We start from the raw sequence: 18,812 nt of genomic DNA, 5'->3' as shown, positions 1-18,812 counted from the left end.
GGGGAAAACTTTCCTACAATCGAGACAATATGAGAAAGAACCCTTCGAGAAATTACGAGACGAGACGAGAAAACTCTATTTTTCATCTCGTCTCGCCTCGTAGGCGACACTACCTGTGTCATCCATCTTACAGTCTTTTTTTTTCCTCATTAGTATGGTATTCAGTGACCATAAGTATTGTAACGTTCTGCATTCTGCTACTTTTTCCACTCACCTAGTTGATCATTTTACTTTTCACACCAAGTCTTCTACTAGGGAAGCGCACGAGACGAGTCGAGACAAGATTTTCCTGACAAAATTCGAGTCGAGACACGGCTCTTCCAATAGTGAAATATACAGTTTTCGAGTCGAGACATCACTTTTACAGTACATTTTCGAGACGAGACAGCCACAAATCTTGTCTCGTGCGCATCCACTTCTACTCAAAAATTTTAATTTTGATAATTTCGATTCCCTCAACACAGCGCACTGGTCAAAGTGGGATTAAGATTACTAATGAAAGTTTCTCTCTCACTGATTTTTATGATCGAACTCGAGATCACGTGCATAGTAAGCTTGTGCGTAGCCATTTGAAGACGAAAGAGCATCATATATGTATACTCCATAGGATCAGAAGATTAACTTTTAACATTAGAAAATATCTCTGCTCTTTTGCACAACTGGAGCTAAGATGAGATCCGATAAAATGAATTGAAATCTTCAATAATTCAATCATTAAAAATTTGGCTTTCTCAACTGATAGAAACAACAATTTTGAAAAAGCTGGTGAATTGATAAATTGATATTCCTTTCAGGCGCTTGATGGCCCAGTGGTAAAACGTTTACCACTGGCTTGAACGGTCCTTGGTTCGATCCCAGGGCAAGTAAGTTTGTCGTGGAAACATTGTGTCCTTGAGTTTTCTCTGGGTTCTCCCGTTTCCTCCCGCATTCTAATTCCCCAATTCTTTCATAATCATTTATTTTAATTAATCATCGATTTCCTACATTAAAGATCTCATTTTCATTTTGATATTTTTTTTTTCAAAAACGACTTTATGGGAGACATAGCCTAAAGTTTAACGTAGGTTCCGAACATGACCCCAACGGGTATTGAACCAAAAACAACGCACACTGAGACACATATGTTAGCTACATGATTACTCTCGAAATTGGAAAGATATCTTGGAAATATCCCAAGGGGACCAACATACTTGGCGTGCTCTGGCTTCAAACTCGCCAACCTGCGCTTCAGAGGTGATTGCTCGAGCGCTGAGCCATCGTGGTTCCCAATCAAGTAGCTCAAGTGATTTCAATAGATTAATATCTCGGCTGACTATGTTGGGAACGACGACGTGCTCCCTGTCTGTGGTTGGGAAACGAGTGGAAAATTGTTAGCCGTTAGTTGGCAGTACTGTCGGAGAAGTGCTAGGGGAGTCGCCGTGTCGTGCCGCTTGTTTCAGTCGAGACTGAGACGTCCAGTGATTGAGTGCGAAGGCAGGTGAAATCAGCTGCAGATACTTTGAACGACTCACAACATGCTTTCCCCGGGAGATTCACAACAACAAAGGAACCATTCGGAATATTACTTGTTACAACAATTGTTTTGAGGGATTTTTTTTTTCCTAATTACTCTTTCACCATCTAGTGTTAAAGTGAAACGAGGAACAATGAATACCAGAGGATTTCGACAACATAATTTCAGGTGAGTTAAGAGAAAAGAACATTTTTGGCTCTCGTGAAAAAGTCTTGTGTTCTGTGCGTGTTCCCGTTTGTGTGTGTGTTTATGTAGATGTGTAGTGTACCCGCGTATCTGTCTGCTTTCTAACCCTCCACTCCGTATGTAAACAAGAGACATTTAAACAAAATGTATGGGGGCCCATTTTCTGTTGTGTTTATCTTCCTCTACAAAGAATGCTTTGCAATTAAAATAAGAATGGTTGAGAAAGAAAAGAATATACAATCAGTGTGCTGTTTCGTGTTGTATCTTACTAACATATCTATACACGATAAAACGAAATTGTGAGCACGTGCTTTACTACATTTTTTTTCTTTTTAATAACTTTTTGGGAAAGAAAATTATACATATTTCTACTAGAAGCTTGTGTCATTTTTTTTTTTTTTAATATTGGATATCACAGAAAATTATTGAGATAGGAATCTTATAAATTTATTTAATTTTTATCTTGTCTACCGGATGTTGATAGCCCGTTTTTCATTGAATATGTCGAGATACGGCATGTTTCCCCCCTTTAGCATTAATGAAGAAGGGAATCCGGTAGCCAGAACACTTAAAGACAGAGGGACCAAGTTAATTTATGGAGGAGCTAACTTGAGTTTACCTTCCGTTTCCTAACTACTTATATTTTTTGTTTAAACAAACAACTGAAAATTTCAAGAGAATGAGCCTATCCCTGGCCAGCCTCACCTACAACCAGGGGCGTCATTTAGGGGGGCAGGAAGGGGCATTTGCCCCCCTGAGTTTGAGATGTATATAGATTTTATCAATAGAATAATAGTAAATCAGTGAAAAACGCGAAATTTTACTTATAAAAAGGGGTCTTGCCGCCCCCAAGCAAAATCTGAAATGACGCTCCTGCCTACAACCCTGACAGAAGGTTGACGTTCTGCAAGAAAATAAACACAGAATAAAAAGGAAATTAAAATACTACCATATTCAGTATTTTCTCACGAATGAATGAATGGAATTAAACACTAATACAAAATATTGAGAAATATTTCTCTTCCATGTAAACATAAAAATATAGGTATATTATTATCTATACATAATATTTCCATTTAGGAAACAGATTTCAAGCTTCTGAGACACTACTTTGGAACTAACTAGTTTCAAAACCATTACTACCAGTCGTAGAAACTGTCTTCGGAAGAAAAACGGTAAAGAGTTCACCCAACGTTATCCAAAGATACTGCTCCAACATTCAGCCGGTGCGATTTTAATTGCAAATGGAGCCAGGTTAATCAATCCCAACAATTTAATCCATTACCTCGAAGTGTAAGGTAAAAACATTTTAACCTGTCTTTTATTTTAAATAATATCTCTTCGTTATCCAGGGGTAAATTGACAAAATTCCTACTATTAAAGATACTTGTTCAAAAGTGATGAAAGAAATTAATCAAATTGAGTGAGAAAGTTCGTTTCAAACATGAATAGTTGTTGTAGGCCTAAATGTGCACGTACGTTTTTGAAAGAAAAAAAATCAAGAAAATTATTTCAAATTTGGAGTAAAGTTTCTCCTTTTTGAACATGAGTGTCTTTAATGTATTTTAAGGCAAATTTCGTCAAAGCCAGTTTTTAAACTTTCAAACTACTCTATGCATAAGTGTCGACCTCTTAGAAAAGGACTTTGTCCGTCTGTCGACATGTATCAGAACAGAAATGGTGAGAGATATTGATAAAGCTTTCCCAAGAATAGATTCCATATCCTCTGTTAGCCATCTATTCAAGCAGGAAGTGATTCAAATTAGTTATTTCCGGTTTCAACGTTTATCACCATAGAACCAAAAATGGTATCAAATAGCGAAAAGTGGTTTTTGCAAACGATTCAGCGTCTCAGAGCAACATACTATAACTATTCGCAACACTCTACCCAAACCGGAAATGATTCAAATTTACTCTTCCGGTTTCAATACTTATTTGCACCGAACAAAACTGTAAAAGATATCGAGATGTGTGTTTTTTTTTAAATCTATTCAGAGTGCCAAGAATAGGTCCTATCTCCTCCGTCAACCATATATGCAAACCGGAAGTAGTTTAAATTAACCATTTCAGGTTTCAAAACTTATCGTCATAGAACAAATATGGTAATAGATAGGCACAAGACTTTTCTTCAATCGATTTAGGGTCTGAAGAGAATATATATTCACAGCACGCAACACTCTCTTCAAAACTGGAATAGTTGAAATTCACTACAATTTCCAGTTTCAAAACTGTTTCCATAGAGCGAAAACGGTAAAAGATATTCATATTCGCTTTTCTCTTTTGCAAACAATGCAGCGTCCTAAGAATAGGTTCAGTCTCCTTTGCTAACCCTTTATTCAAACCGGAAGTAGTTCAATTTAACGATTTCAAGTTTCAACTTTTATCGTCATAGAACAAAAACAGTGAGATAGCTGATAATGAGTTTTTGATACGGATTCAACATTCAAGTAACAAGTTCTGTCTTTAATCTTATTCATCTATTAATAGTTACAGACGTACTACTACATGTTTGAATATTGAAAATGAAATCTTTAAGTTTTACGTCCCACGTTTATGCCGGCTAGGCTACAGGAGACAGCGATGTGAGAATTAATGAAATGGTGTTATGAAGAAAGCAGGATGAAACGAGAGAAACCCGAGAAAACCTATGCACATAATGTTTGCCCACCACAAACGAACCAAGGACCCCATGCACCAGAGGTGAACGCTCTACCACTGAGCCACTGCGGCCCCTGTTTGAATATTGTATTAGTATAGTTTGGATTTTTACCGTAGTATCACATTGTAGAACGAAACTCGTTTGTTCTTTAATTTTTTTAGAAAAAAATATATCTGAAGGTTTTACAAATTTTTACTTCCATTTTTTAATTGAAGTGAATAAGTGTATTAGACTGTAGAAAGTCTAAGTTGGTCAGAGCAGCCAGAGTTGAATTTCACAATTGGAAAGCGATTATGATTGAAGTTTAACGTCTCCTTTGAATGAAGAGACTGTATGATAGGGATCCATTGGTTAAACTTTACTCGGAAAATGTAAAACAAAATTGTATTTTTGCGTCTGACGCTTATACCCTTTGGACTAAAGAAGGCATATGATTAATGAAAATGAATGATTATGAAATGATTGGTGGAATGGAAAAGTGGGAGAAAACGGAAGAACATAGAGAGAAAGCCCACGGACTAGTATTGCCTACGAGACGAGACGAGAAACCTGACAATTCTCATCTCGAAAACGAGACGAGACGAGATATTTTTCGAGTCTCCCGAGCAACACTAGTTTATTAAAGTCTTACATCTTAATCAGTGCTTTAGCATTGCATAGTATAAATACAATAAACAGATAAAGTATTTGCACTAACATAAAGAAATGCATTCACCAACGTTTAAAGATACGCAAGTCGTAACACAATGAACTCCCAATAATAAATATGACGTAAATGTTGTTACACATCCTTGGTGGTTCTCACGTGACGCGGAAGGATTCTGACGAAATTAAGCAGAAAATCAGGAAATAAATATTGTACATTAGTGTACAAAACAAAACTAGAACATCTTTCGGAGATTCGAGACGAGAAAGAAGTCTTCTCAAATCGAGACGAGAACGCAAGGCTATTTCTCATCTTTAGGCAACACTACCACGGACACGATGTTGTTCTCTACAAATTGACGTGACTTGGAATCGAACCAAGGCGCGCATTAACCATTTGTGAACGAAGAGCTACAAGTGAAGCTAAGATGTTCTGGAAATTAGAATTTACAGAAATGTATATTATTCTTAAGAGTTCATACTAACACTGTATTCTCTTAACTCTATGGGCGAATCTTATCTTCCATTATTAAAAACGTATCTATATTTTAATTAACTCCCTTTCTTTTCCTTCCTCTCTTAGTCTATATATACTGTATATGTAATGATTTGAGGCACAAGAAAAAATTAGGATGCCTGCTCCCTTGTTCCACTTGGATGCGGGTGTCTAATTACCAAAATAAAATTTGAGAAGGGGTTGCTGTACATTATTAAACCTCCGCATTCCATAAGCCATATTACGTTATTGGAAATCTAAAAGCGTTGAGTTGAGTTGATTTTGAGTTTAACTTTCCGTTCAGCAACGAGGCTATATGAGACGTGGACCTACTGATTAAGGTGGAATCCGAACCACATGAACTCCCGCCGGGAATCGAAACCGGATCTCCCACGCCAAAGGCACGTACGCTAACCGCTTAGTCACGATGGAGTTCAAAATCTAAAAGCGTGTCTTCAAGTTGACACATCTTTTGTTGGGACTTGTTTTTCAAAATTGCATATAGTTACGTGCATGAGAATATACCTCCTTTTTTTTCCTGACCTTTACTACACGTGCAGAACTTACTGGTACGTATATTATCTTGTTTCAAACAGATGATCAAAGTTCCATAACAATCTACGTAGTAAGGATTGTAAAACAGATAAACAAAAGCACAAAAGAATGTATGGTATTTTGTTTGTTTCTTAAAAATAATAACTCTTTCATGGTTATAGAGATGCGTGAATTAGAGGAATTTTTCAAAGATTTGAGATTTAAGAATCTTTGACTTATCACAAGCAGTAGCATTACAAGTAGTATGCATGTCACCGGTAGGAGATATCCAATAATAGTAGATACTATTGCTACTTAAGTATTGAAATTTGCTATTTAAGTATATAAATAAATAAATAATCTATTCAAACAGAATAAAAAAAACTATCAACTGTATCAGAATAGCAAAGAATAACAAAATTTTTAGCGCCATGAAAATAGTTTTTTCTCGGATTTTTCAAAATCTACGCATGAGAACTTATTCACAAAGGTCATTCTGTTAAGCTCGGTGCAATCTATCGACAGATCTATATCTCTTATCTTTGTACAGTCCGCAGAAAAAAAAAACCTGCAACATGAGCATGTAAGTTTATTGTAAAACTACCTAACAGCACAGGGAAATCAACATAACGTCTAAGTGACACGAATCACGCCAGGAGAAACCTCGGCGTCCTCCTCTGCACACTTATTTTGGAGCAAAAGACTTCGTCGTTTCACAATAAACTTAAAATGCTCATGTTGCAGGTTTTTTGCTGCGGACTGTACAATATTTAAGTTCAAAAAAGTAATGTTTAGGGGTTAAAATATGATAATTCTGGGCTACCGCATATCTCATTAACTATATTAAATATTGTCATCTTGCTAGTGTCATAATGAAACGGTCGATGAAAACATACTCTTCACTATTAGTTTCGCCGTAAAAGTTGGTCCGCGAGACGAGAAATATTGATTTTTCTCCCTTAATTTCATCTTAGAAGTTATCAGAATCTATTTGCAGTACGAGAAGGTCCATGAAGACTGTAATATAAGAACATTCAAATCATATTTGATATTGAACTATGTTGTGTAATAACTTGGGTTTCTTTAAATGTTGATAAATGCTTCTCTTTATGCTCGTAGAATTATTTTATCGACTTATATCATTTTTATGCTATGAATCATGTAACACAAAAACAATTTTTTTAAAGATCTACGTAAGAGTTGGGTGAACCAGTGTTGTCTACGAAACTCGAGAACATCTTCCTGTCTCATGGGCAGCAGTAATAGCGTAGTTCTTTGTACAGCATCATTTTCAAAAATAGGATACCACGCAAAATTCGTTTTTTTTTTCGTGGCTTTTCTCGAAAACTAAGCATGAGCTTTTACATTGACATATATTACTTGGTTCAGCTCAATCAGATTATCAATTGATGAAACTCTAATCTGTGTACTTGTAATATTGTAGAATTATTTGCACTTAAATTGTTCATGACAAAATATACAACTACGTTGCTTGTGTCTACTTTTTTATTATCATGTTCTTCTATAGTAGATAGAAGAGTAAAGAAAAGCTGTTCTAAAAGATTAGAACCCATATAACTCAAATTAGAAATAAATGCAAGAAAACAAAAACTTAATTCCATATGCAAAACGACATCCTTTCTTCACGAAAAAAAAAAAAGATTTAGAATGCTACATTGTGTTACCGTATAATAATAATAAAAAAAAGTATAAAATGAGACAAATATCAATCCATAGATCTCACCGAACTAAACTTGAGACCATGAACAAAAATTGTTTTTCTGATGTACTAGAAAATATATCATTCGTGATCAACGACACCAGGATCAAACACCACCACCTATTAAGAATGTATCCGATAGTAAATAAAAACAATTGTTCCTAGTTAGGAAGCAACCAAAAATACTTCAGAAATGTAGGGAGCTGCATAACCTGCAGGATATTATGCATTTAAGTGAAACAAATTATCTTTATGTCTTATCATTCAAACAAAATATTTTATACTGTAGATAACAAGAATATTTTTATAATTCAGCTCTCTTGGAGGGGGAATACTATGGTGAGAAACGACCTATCTTGCATAATGGTTTGTGCATCCACCCGCCAATAGTAGATCACATTCTTCATAACTTTAGCGTTGCATAAGGAAACAAAACAAACTCAATATTTTTATTGATATACAGGGAGTTTCAAAACAACAACAATGTTTGGGAGGTGATTCTTGACACCAAGATAAGACAAAAATTATAGATCAACCTGGGTGCAGAAATGCTTCCTTTCGGAGTTATTGGCTGCCGAAAACATGAAATAATAAACTATAGGACCTACCGTAGTCGGGTCAAGACTTCACTTAGGAACTAGTATTTGTCCTACCAAATATCCATGTTTTTTAGAATTCTGCGGTACTTCCACAACAATTTTTATAGAGGTTCTTGGTGACTACTTCAAATGATATGCCCGTAGCCAAACTTCCTCTATAAAAATTGTTGCGGAAGTACCTCAGGATTCTGAAACATGAATATTTGGATAGGGCACATAAAGTGTAATCTTGACCGGACTACGATAGGTCCCATAGTTTTGGAGCTATGAACCTTTAAAATTCATTTTTTCATGTTTTCTACAACCTATAACGCCAAAAGGAAGCATTTGTGCACGCAAAGAAACGTAAAAGCATTTTCACTTCTTTTCTTGAAGACACTGTTCCTAACGCACGTGCAGTCATTGGTTACATACCTTAGTGTCCTCTTTAACTTATGAGCGTAGATACAACATTATAGATTATGAATCTTTGTTTCATCGGAGAAAATCCAGAAAACAAAATTCTTTAGATCACGAGGATAGTTTTTTTTTTTTTTTTTTTTTTTTTTTTTTTAAGATTACAATATTTTGAGACAGAACTCGTAAAACCTGACACGCATTCCTTTTACCTTTAATGCCAATAAAGCTAGAATATGGTCGCGTAAGTGACGTAAACAACAAAAGAAAGAAAGAAAGAAAGAAAATGACATTAAGGGATTCAAAATGTTTCAATGATGTGATCACTGAATTCGTATTACATCCGGTAATGTTAACGAGGAATCTGAAGAATGAACTCATGATCTGTAACATAATAATAGTTGCAGTAAGGTCACGGTATTCCTGTTTTTCAGTGGGACTACTATTAATGTATTGACGAGTACTGTCCAGACTGCAAATGACGAATATATGCTGATATGCGGATTTTGATATACGTATTATAAATTTTTATTTTTATCTTCGATATTTCCGTTTTCTTTGTTTGTTTACTTCTTTCTTTTATTTTTTAAGTGGCATGTTTTCATAGCCATTCCGATGCTTTATCTTTCATAAAGTGCCGTGGTTCCAAAGTCAATCTCTGACGACGACATTTTAATTAACAGTTTTAGTCGAGAAGAAATGAAATGAAATGAAATCTTTGAGTTTTACGTCCCACGATTATGCCAGCTAGGCTAAAGGAAACGGCGATGATGAAAAATGAATGAAATGGTGGAATGAATAAAGTGGGAGGAAACGGAAGAACCCCGAGGACACGGACTAGAATACATACAGACGAGCAACTTCCTACATGAGCTATTGAAATCAGTTTGGATCGTCTGCACAGCGAAAGAACCAATCCACGCTCTTGGTGGGCGGGATCAGTGTCGTCGTGTGTGGATGGCGTTGCCATCGGTCTTGGAACGTGACGTCATGGGTTGTCATAGTTACCGTCAAATTGTTTTCGTCTGCTTCACATCTCAGTGTTAGATGTAGTGTAGAAAGATCAGACATGCTAATATTCACATTTTCTTTTACTGTCTCTGGACTGAACGTTCCTTTCCAGCTTTATTATATTAATAGAATTTTCTTCCTTTTAAAAGAGTTCACTTTGAAAGCAGTGTTTACACCACAGATCACCACTGATAGATTTACATGCTAAATGGAGGAAATAACTGATTTCATCCTGTATCACGTGTATTTAATGTGACATACAATCAATTATTCTCTCCAGTTATCAGATATAGCAGTGAAATTAAACCGTTTATCCTTAAAATAATCTAAATACTACTATCCAATATTACGATAGTATAGTAAAATGGAAGAAAAATAATCTACCTGTGGTTACTTTCGAAATTTTCTAAGTAGGTGACGTCAGATCGACTGGTTAGTTCCGTCGTCGTGTGTTAGAGGCACTACTGTCGCCAAGTTTCCAGTTTTTCTCTGACTTTGCGGTCTATATTTTCTAGTTTGTGCCCGAGGAAACCCGCGCACACTGTGTTTGTCCACCACAAAGTTCACTTGGCGCGAGCTGGGATCGAACCAGGCGCCCCATGCACCAGAGGTGAACGCTCTGCCAATGAGCTACCGCGGCCCCTTCAGTCGAGGAGAGTCTTTGCTCACAACAGCATTATATTCTTTTCTTAAGAAAGAGGAGAAGAATCAAATATTTTATTTATTCTAACATTTTGTTTTTCTATGTATTTAATTTTACGCCATAAGATTGTGCTAAGACCATTAGAATCCTCACATAAAATCGAAGCAAGGACAACAGCTATGGTTCGACTAATTGGAAATATAAGTCTTATTCAATATTTAGTACATGTCGACAGTCAAAATTAATATCAAATCAATATCATATCAAATATCAAATTTATTAACTTGATTTGTAAATATGTACCATTTAAGTCGATTCTGAAAGATATGATGGGGCACGGCATCATTCCCCCAAAGATTGCTTGAGCTCGCCAGGATCTCAGTATTTTTACTTCGATTTGTAGGATTGTGTATCTGACAAAGATAAAAAAAAAAAGTAACTGAACGCCTGCAAAAGTTAAACAGAAATCGGCGCCACTGGTAAATGCATTCATTAACTAATCAGATTGTTATTGTTGTTGGTAATTGGCCAAGTATTTAAAGGCTAGTTATATAATATCGAGATCCAATTGTACAACTTTCTTGTGGGTGCCGGGTACAATGGTTGAGCGCTCACCTCTGATGCGACAGGTCCCCGATTCAATTCCAGGCAAATAAGTTTGTTGTATAGAACATCGTGCATGTGAGTATCCTCGGAATCATTTCTTTTATTCCCACATTCTCATTCTACCAATTATTTCATAATCATTGTCTTCCATTAATTATTCGTCTTCTTTAATCTGCAGGGTGTAGAATAAACGTGTGACGTAAAACTACAAAATTTCATTTCATTTTATTCAACATCTACCTTGAACGTTTCCTGAATCAAGCGTTTTGTGATAATTTCTCTGTTATCTGCATTTCGTTGCTAAATTTGAATGATTTGGCCAATTTGAGTGCATAAATTATGCAAATTTTTCTCACAATACCAGTAGTATGTGCGTTATTGGTAGGAGAAATCGAATAACACTAAGTACTATCTGTAAGTTAAGAATGTATAGGCATACTCTTATATGTAGTAAATAAATAATTTATTCGAGCAAAGAACATTATTAATAACATCAGATTGGCAAGGAAAAAAATGCAATTTGTAGCGCTATAAAAATTAAATTCTTTAGATTTCTCAAAAACTGCGCATGAGAATTTTTTCTTTAGGCATGTCATTTTGTTCAGCTTGATATGGTATATCGCCTCACATAGACTTAACGCTTCATCTTTGAACAACATTATAGTTAAACAGAAATGAAAAATTTTAGAGTTAATCGTAGTTCTTTTTAGCCTGTATCTTATTAACAACAGTGTGTCTATGGGTTTTCCTCTTAGTACTCCCGTTTCCTCCCACATTTTCATTCCAACAATTATTCCATCATCATTCACTTGCCTTAAGAGGCTTCATCCCGGCAAAATTAATATACCGCTAATCTTACAGTAATTAAGTGATATCTCCCAATAGATAAAAGATAATCGAAATGTGGAACAAGAGCGACCTATACAATATCATTTTACATGAGATACCGTTATCACGACTCACTTATCTGCTTTCGATTTCGAGCCATTTTGAAAATCGGCAGTTATTTTCGCGTTTCTAAACGGCTGAAAACAGAAAGCCATTAAGTGACTTGTGATAAGGGTATCTCATGTAAAATGATATTGTCTAGGGCGCTCTTGTTCCACATTTCAATTATCTTTTATCTATTGGGAGATATCACTTAATTACTGTAAAATTAGCGGTATTTTAATTTCGTCGGGACGTGGGACGTTAAACTGAAAGATTTAGTATCTTATTAACTATCTTATTAACTTGCTATTGCCAAAATGAAAAGTTTGATAAGTGTATATTTCAGTATTAGTGTCATGTTAATTGATAATCGTAGAGTTTCATTTAGTTTTTAAGCTTACAAAAAATTCATTTTTTAATTTTTTTCGTAAACTACGCATGAGGATTTACACTCACCTATTTCATTTAATTCGACTCAAAGTTGTCTTTTAATTATTTTTTCCCCCATTATTTGTTAATAGCATCATATAATTTTAAAGATCCGCTAATATTGAAAATAGAACCAATCGCAGACTAGTATTTTTTTTTATATATTTATTTTGATCCAAAGATGCATTTGAGATAATTATTTTGGTCGCAGTATGAAACTTCAGTAGTTAATAGGTTAAAAACTATAATCGCAGTTTTGATACTCAAAATCCTAGAAATGCGATGCAAACTGAAAACTGTATCGCAAAATGGGATACATCTATGATCATAATTTATTATCGAAGTGGGCTATTTTTGCAACAGAAAATAGTTTACTATCATCTTCCCTTTATGCCACAATGATATTCTTTCGATTTTACTTATAGTTAAAGCTCAGTCATTAGTTTTCTTGGAACGCGAACTTTATCTTTAGGTGCACTGCGGAAAAAAATGTAGGTGGCGTACTTAAAAAGGTAGGTTACATGTGTAATTCCTGTAGTTTTTGAACTTAACGTACAGCAGACGTATAACTGAAAACGCATGTTTTATAATACTTTCCGTATAAGTGTTCCATCTGTACGTACTTTCCGCATGAAACAATATAGGATCTCACATACAAATGGATGCATATAACATATAGCTGAGGAATAATGTAATTAAGTATATGAATGTGGTATGCGGAAAACTGCTAGATGTCAGACTTCTGCAACAGCAAAAAAATGAAGTTGACTTCGTGGTACGTAATTCCAAATAAACGTTTCTTCAAGTCATTATGGATTCAAAACTTTTTTTTTTTTTTTTTTAAGAACAAACTTTATATGAGCATATCCGAAAACAGCTATCGGCTTAAACAATCTCTATAATGTCGAAGTTAAAATTTTTTTAGAAATATAATTGCTATTACTTTTTCCATACTTTGCTTTTCATTATCATACATGTTTGTGATGGATAAAAACTGTGATGCACTGTATGAAATAATAATAATAATAATAATAATAATAATAATAATAATAATAATAATAATAATAATATAATGTTTTTCTTGGCTACCGAGAGTGCTATACGAAACTTAAAAATTGTAATGCAAATTTAAATTTGTTTCGCAATTTGCTATGCAGAAGATACAATCTTTAAAAAACGCTGTTAATTTGAAACACACTCTCCCTTTGAGCCATAAATATATTGAAACTGGATTAATATAGGCGACAGATGTGTTTTTTAACGGCATTTGCGTTGGGCAATGTGCAGTGAATAAATCGTTTCCCATTCCTGTTATTTATTGTGGGTTTGTAGACCAGAGATAGTTGGTTACCTCTTAAATCGTGGAGCTTCCCGTTTCCCTCAAGATGTTGGATTACCCTTCGTAGGTTTGGCGCCAGGCAATTCTGTACACACACACACACATACACACACAAACAAACACACACACACACACACACACACACATATATATATATAGTTGTTTTAAAATTGGACTGTGCTCTTCACTGTGTTAAGTACCTTCTCTATCTTTTTTGAAAAGTTTATTAGATTTTTTCTCTTTCCTTTGAAAAGAACTAGAATTTTCATATAATTTTGATGATTTCTCCTTCAATTTAGTTTTAAAAAATTCCTTCCTTTTTCAAAACAAATTTTGCATTATATGTGAAATTAATATTACTTAAATTAATTTTCGTTTTTTAATAATAAAATTACAGTAGGAAGTCGAAAATCCGAACTAGTTGGGACCACAAGTAGTTCGGATTTTCGAAAATGACCAAGAAAATGCCATTTAGGCTTAAATATAAATTACTGTACGGTAAGTTCTTTTATCGATACAGTGGTTATACAGTTCTGTACATACAGTAATTACAATACTGTACTTAAGTCTACTTACATCTAATACTTCTGAAGAACCTGCTCGTACACTAAATTGCACTGTTCTTGTAACTCACACGTAAAACTTAATTTGTATAGGCCTAAGGGAAAATAAAAATAAAAATATGTATGGCAAACAATTACATATGAATGAGCTTTTGTAAAAACACTGACTTCACACAATGCCGACGGACAACCCTACTGTTTGTTTATCGCTAGTGCTAAGACAAAATGTGAAAAAGCTTCTAGGAACCGCGTTCGGATTTTCGAAGTTCGATTATCGACGTCATATTGTATTTATATATAAAGGAATTAATTTTCATGAAGTACGGAACGTGTAAATAGATTTGAAGAACAAATCAAGAAAAATATTTAAAATTCTAGTCCACAGCACTGTTTGGTCTAGGCCTTGATCAGTCAGGAAATCATTTATTTATTCAGTCAGTCAGTCAATGAATCATGACTATTTCTTTAATATTGTTAATACACGTTAACAATATACAATGCAAAATTTTCACTAAAAACTGCAAATCACTGACAAATGTGCTGTCAGCATAACATTGTTAAAATTACAACCTAAAATTACAAGAATACGATGGATATTAATACAAGCAATGACTTATTATTATTATCATTAATCGTTGTTGCGATTTCAATTATTTGTGTAATATTGAGCGTATTGTAGTGTTTTACATTGTGATTTAACAATGGTGTTACAACAGTGAATTCCCCCAGTTATCTTTACACTTAGGAAAGGCTGTAAACTGAACACACTGATTTTCTCATCTCCTCTTCTCCGAGACTGTTGTGTCTAAGAACTTGAAATTTTATCAAATATTCCCCTTAAGCTGTAGAATGTGAGTCACAAAAGATTTTTGCTACTTTCTACCACTAATTGGGTAAAAGGTTTTCTCGCCGTTCACCAGTTCTCCAAAACCCATTGTGTAACGCGTGGCTGCACGATTAATACTGTACACCTTCACCGTTGGAAGACCTGGTTTGATTGCCGGTGAGTGCTTATAGTACAGTATAGTTTGGATCATACGTTAAGCGTTTTAGGTCCACGTCTCATGAAGCCTCAATACTCTAAACGAACGTTAAACTTAAAATTCGAAAGTGTTGAGCCTAGGAACTTGAAATTTTATGCGAATATTCTCTTTAAATTCTAGCCATTACTTACTTCTTTGACTGCAGTTTACACCATTTCTCCCACTCAACAACCTAGAACTGTTCCGTATTTTCCTTACCACAAACATTATTAAAATAAGTGCTTTTGATAGTTACTGATCGCTGTTTAATTGCTGATCGCTATATTGTAAATTCCAATATAATGCCAAAGTCTTACTTAAGAATTATATTACACTTTTACTAATGGGGTAATATATGGTTGTCTAAAAAGTATTGAACCTATGGAGGTCAAAATTGAGAATATTTTATTGTCATTTTTAAACCGCTTATGAAAGTACATGGGCACCATCTTGTTCCATGACCTTCTGCTATTTTTGTGGCAACACCATAATCACGTCACTATAGAAGTGACACGTGGTTTACAGGCGTCTTTTGAAACTGAGTTCTGCAGAGTCCGAGAAAATGATAGTCTGATGGTGATAAGTCCGGGCTATGCGTTGGATGCATTATAATCTCCCAGTCAAGCTCTCTCAATTTCTGACAGGTCGTTAAAGAAGTATGAGTCTGACGTTGTCAGTGTGGTATACAACACCTTCTCTGGGGAACCTTTCCAACCGTTTCTTTTGAATTGCTAAGGTGCATTCCGTGCTAATTGTCGACATTTATAAATCCAACTTTATCATTCTGTCCGGTGACAGCAGCTTGTGTTGCACGATGTCTTTCAATCTCATTACATCAAATGTATAGTATAAGCTTCCTGGCTGAAAGACTGTGGAGCTTCTAGCTTCGACCGTCTCCTTTAGCCTACCCGGCATAACTGTGGGACGTAAAACTAAAATTTCATTTTTTTTCTAGCTTCGAATACAATCTTTCGGTACATGGTTATCGTAAATTATCCCATTGTTCATCACTCATGAACAAAGTCTTCAGATCTGACTCGAGTTTATTACTTTTCAGTAGAGATTTGCAAATATAAATTCGATCGAGTAAATGTTTTGAATGAGATGATGTGGCTCCCAAACGCCCAGCTTGTTTTTGTAGCCTGCTTTTTACAAATGGTTTAACAGTATTTGATGCTGGATGTTTATGTCATTTGACTGCGTGCTTAGATACCGGTCTTGCTCAACTTTTTCCAGGATATTATCCGCTTTTTCTGTGATTGATTGCGCACGGCGAGAAAAGTTCTTTAATGTATCTTGCTCATAAATTGCACAAATCTTCATGGCACTGCGTGGCATTTTTCTCTTTACCGAAATAAAATTGCAAAATGTAGCGCAGTGTTGCAGGAAGTTCACTCATATTCAGGAGCAATATCGTAGGTCTTATTATATGAATTATAACACGTTTTTTTTACACCGACCAACGGCAATTATCAAGTGTCGAATGGTGTTAGCCCTGACCTGCTGCGACTCATGTACACTTAAAGTTGGAATATTACCCCCCTCTCGTTCGCAAAAGATTCAATACTATTTCGACTACCCGATGCAAAGACTAATTAATTTGAAGCCATATAATGCATATATATTTAATTATTACTATTTTAAAAATATACATAAGTATAATGGTCTATTGGTATGTATTCAAAACATTTTACTTTGATAGGATACAGAAGTAGTATGATCCGCAAAACATTGTTACTGATAAAAGTAGGCCCTACTTTAAAAAGCTTTGAGGCTCGCTTAGCCATGGTATAAGACTAACATAACCTGTACGAAAAACCTTCAGTGAGTGTATACAAACAGACCAGATCTTTACCAGTAAGTCGGTTTGACCTTCCGTGAGCATGAAAAAAATTATTATTCTGTTACCGAGAAGTTCATGCGTATATTTCCTTTTGTAGTCACGATCTTCCAGGATAAGAACGGGACGGGGAGAAGGGAGTTAATATGCGGATAGAGTTAAACAACAAATATACCACGTGACCTTATTAGCAGAGTATTAGCATTGAATAGAAGCTTCACGCTATAAAATGCTGGTCCAAAGTTACATACTCTTTCCAATGTCACACAAGCCATACTTCTTTTATTCTTTTCTTGTCTTTCGCACTAATGTAAAAGTTGTGTGTATATATCCATATACGTGCATTATGTAATACTGCATGATACAATCCAATCACCGTGTCTATGCGTATAATTTTCATGTGTCTGGGAGTTTCATGCCTTAAAATCTCTCGCGGGTTGAACACAAGTTCAAGGCTGCGCATAAAAGATTTTAAAATAATTTTTTTTATTAATGTTAATTATATGCAAGGAAAAGCATTTACGATCAAGAAAGTGTATAGTTGTGTATCTTCTATGTTTATGTAGTTTTAATAAAGTTAAAATATTTTTGTTTTCTTAGCAAGGCTAACTAAATAATCATATTTGCAGGATCTCCTTCTACGAATTCTATAAGAAAGGTGGTTTCGTGTAATCGAGAATAATTTGGGAAACGTGAAACTTCTAACTTATCGTGTGTGGTTCGTTAGTATTGATATAGGACTCCTATCTCCTTTGGAATAACGCAATGATGTAAGAAAACAATTTACTCTTGTTGTAGGAGACAATACCTCGTAATTTTATATTGAATAAAATTGGAGGAAAGAAGTGAAAAATGACAATCAAAATTAGTTAGATATCTACTAATTATTTCATGTAGAATTGGGGTAGGTTAGTGATATAACTGTCATTTTTCCAGGGTAGAATTGCGAATCAGGTCCAAAATCATAGTTACATAAACTTTTTCATCACCATCGGTTTGAATCAATGTTATGTACTTTAGCCTGCAGGGCTGAAGCAATAGTAATACTGTACCTTCCCAACACCTGTTGATTAATTGAAATTTAATTCCCGTTTAAGGTACTGCGGCTAGAATTTAACATTGCATAACATACAAACTTCCATCCAGATTCAAGTACACACAAAAACATGTATGGACTGCGATTGAAAAAGAAACATTATAACAGCTTGATGACTGTATTTTCATATATCTATATCTATATCGTATAAAATGTCTATAATATGAACTAAATGTCTGGTTTTATCGAATAATGAACCAATTGGTGTTAGGCCACATTAGTATAACCTATATATAGCAGTTGGAATTAATGGAATAATATTTTTTGCTGACACTATATTTAGCGCATACTAATATTTTATGCAATAGAAATTTTATTGTTCTCTTTAGTGTAAGACATTTCCACATTTCAGTTCTCTTCTTAATCTTTTGCGGTGGTTTGACTTAGCTTTCCAGCCTTCCTTATTCTCATACTTTTGATTTTCTTCAAGTGTTTCTTCCCCATATCGTATATTATTTGATCCGTATATTTCAATTACTCCCTTCGTCTGAGTACTTTTCCTTTTGCCGTTCCTTCCATAGGTAATAGTGAAGTGTTTCTATATTTCCTAAGTGTCCAATTATCTTCTCTGTTCTTTTCGAAATC

General features: G+C 34.8%; 1 protein-coding gene across 1 annotated transcript in view; it reads left to right on the top strand.

The window, feature by feature from the left end:
- The first annotated feature begins 1,428 nt into the window (after window positions 1-1,428).
- The window catches only part of LOC145675767 (uncharacterized), a 131,624-nt gene continuing 114,240 nt past the window's right edge, over window positions 1,429-18,812 (top strand). Inside the window, exon 1 of the mRNA XM_081746432.1 lies at window positions 1,429-1,681. Within this exon, the coding sequence (XP_081602558.1) occupies window positions 1,647-1,681 (35 nt within the window). The 5' untranslated portion in view covers window positions 1,429-1,646. The remainder of the gene's footprint in view (window positions 1,682-18,812) is intronic.

The sequence above is a fragment of the Thermobia domestica genome, chromosome 2, assembly GCF_964235325.1.
Source record: "Thermobia domestica chromosome 2, izTheDome1.hap1.1, whole genome shotgun sequence".
Lineage (NCBI taxonomy): Eukaryota > Metazoa > Arthropoda > Insecta > Zygentoma > Lepismatidae > Thermobia > Thermobia domestica.
This window is presented reverse-complemented; position numbering and strand designations above follow the sequence as displayed.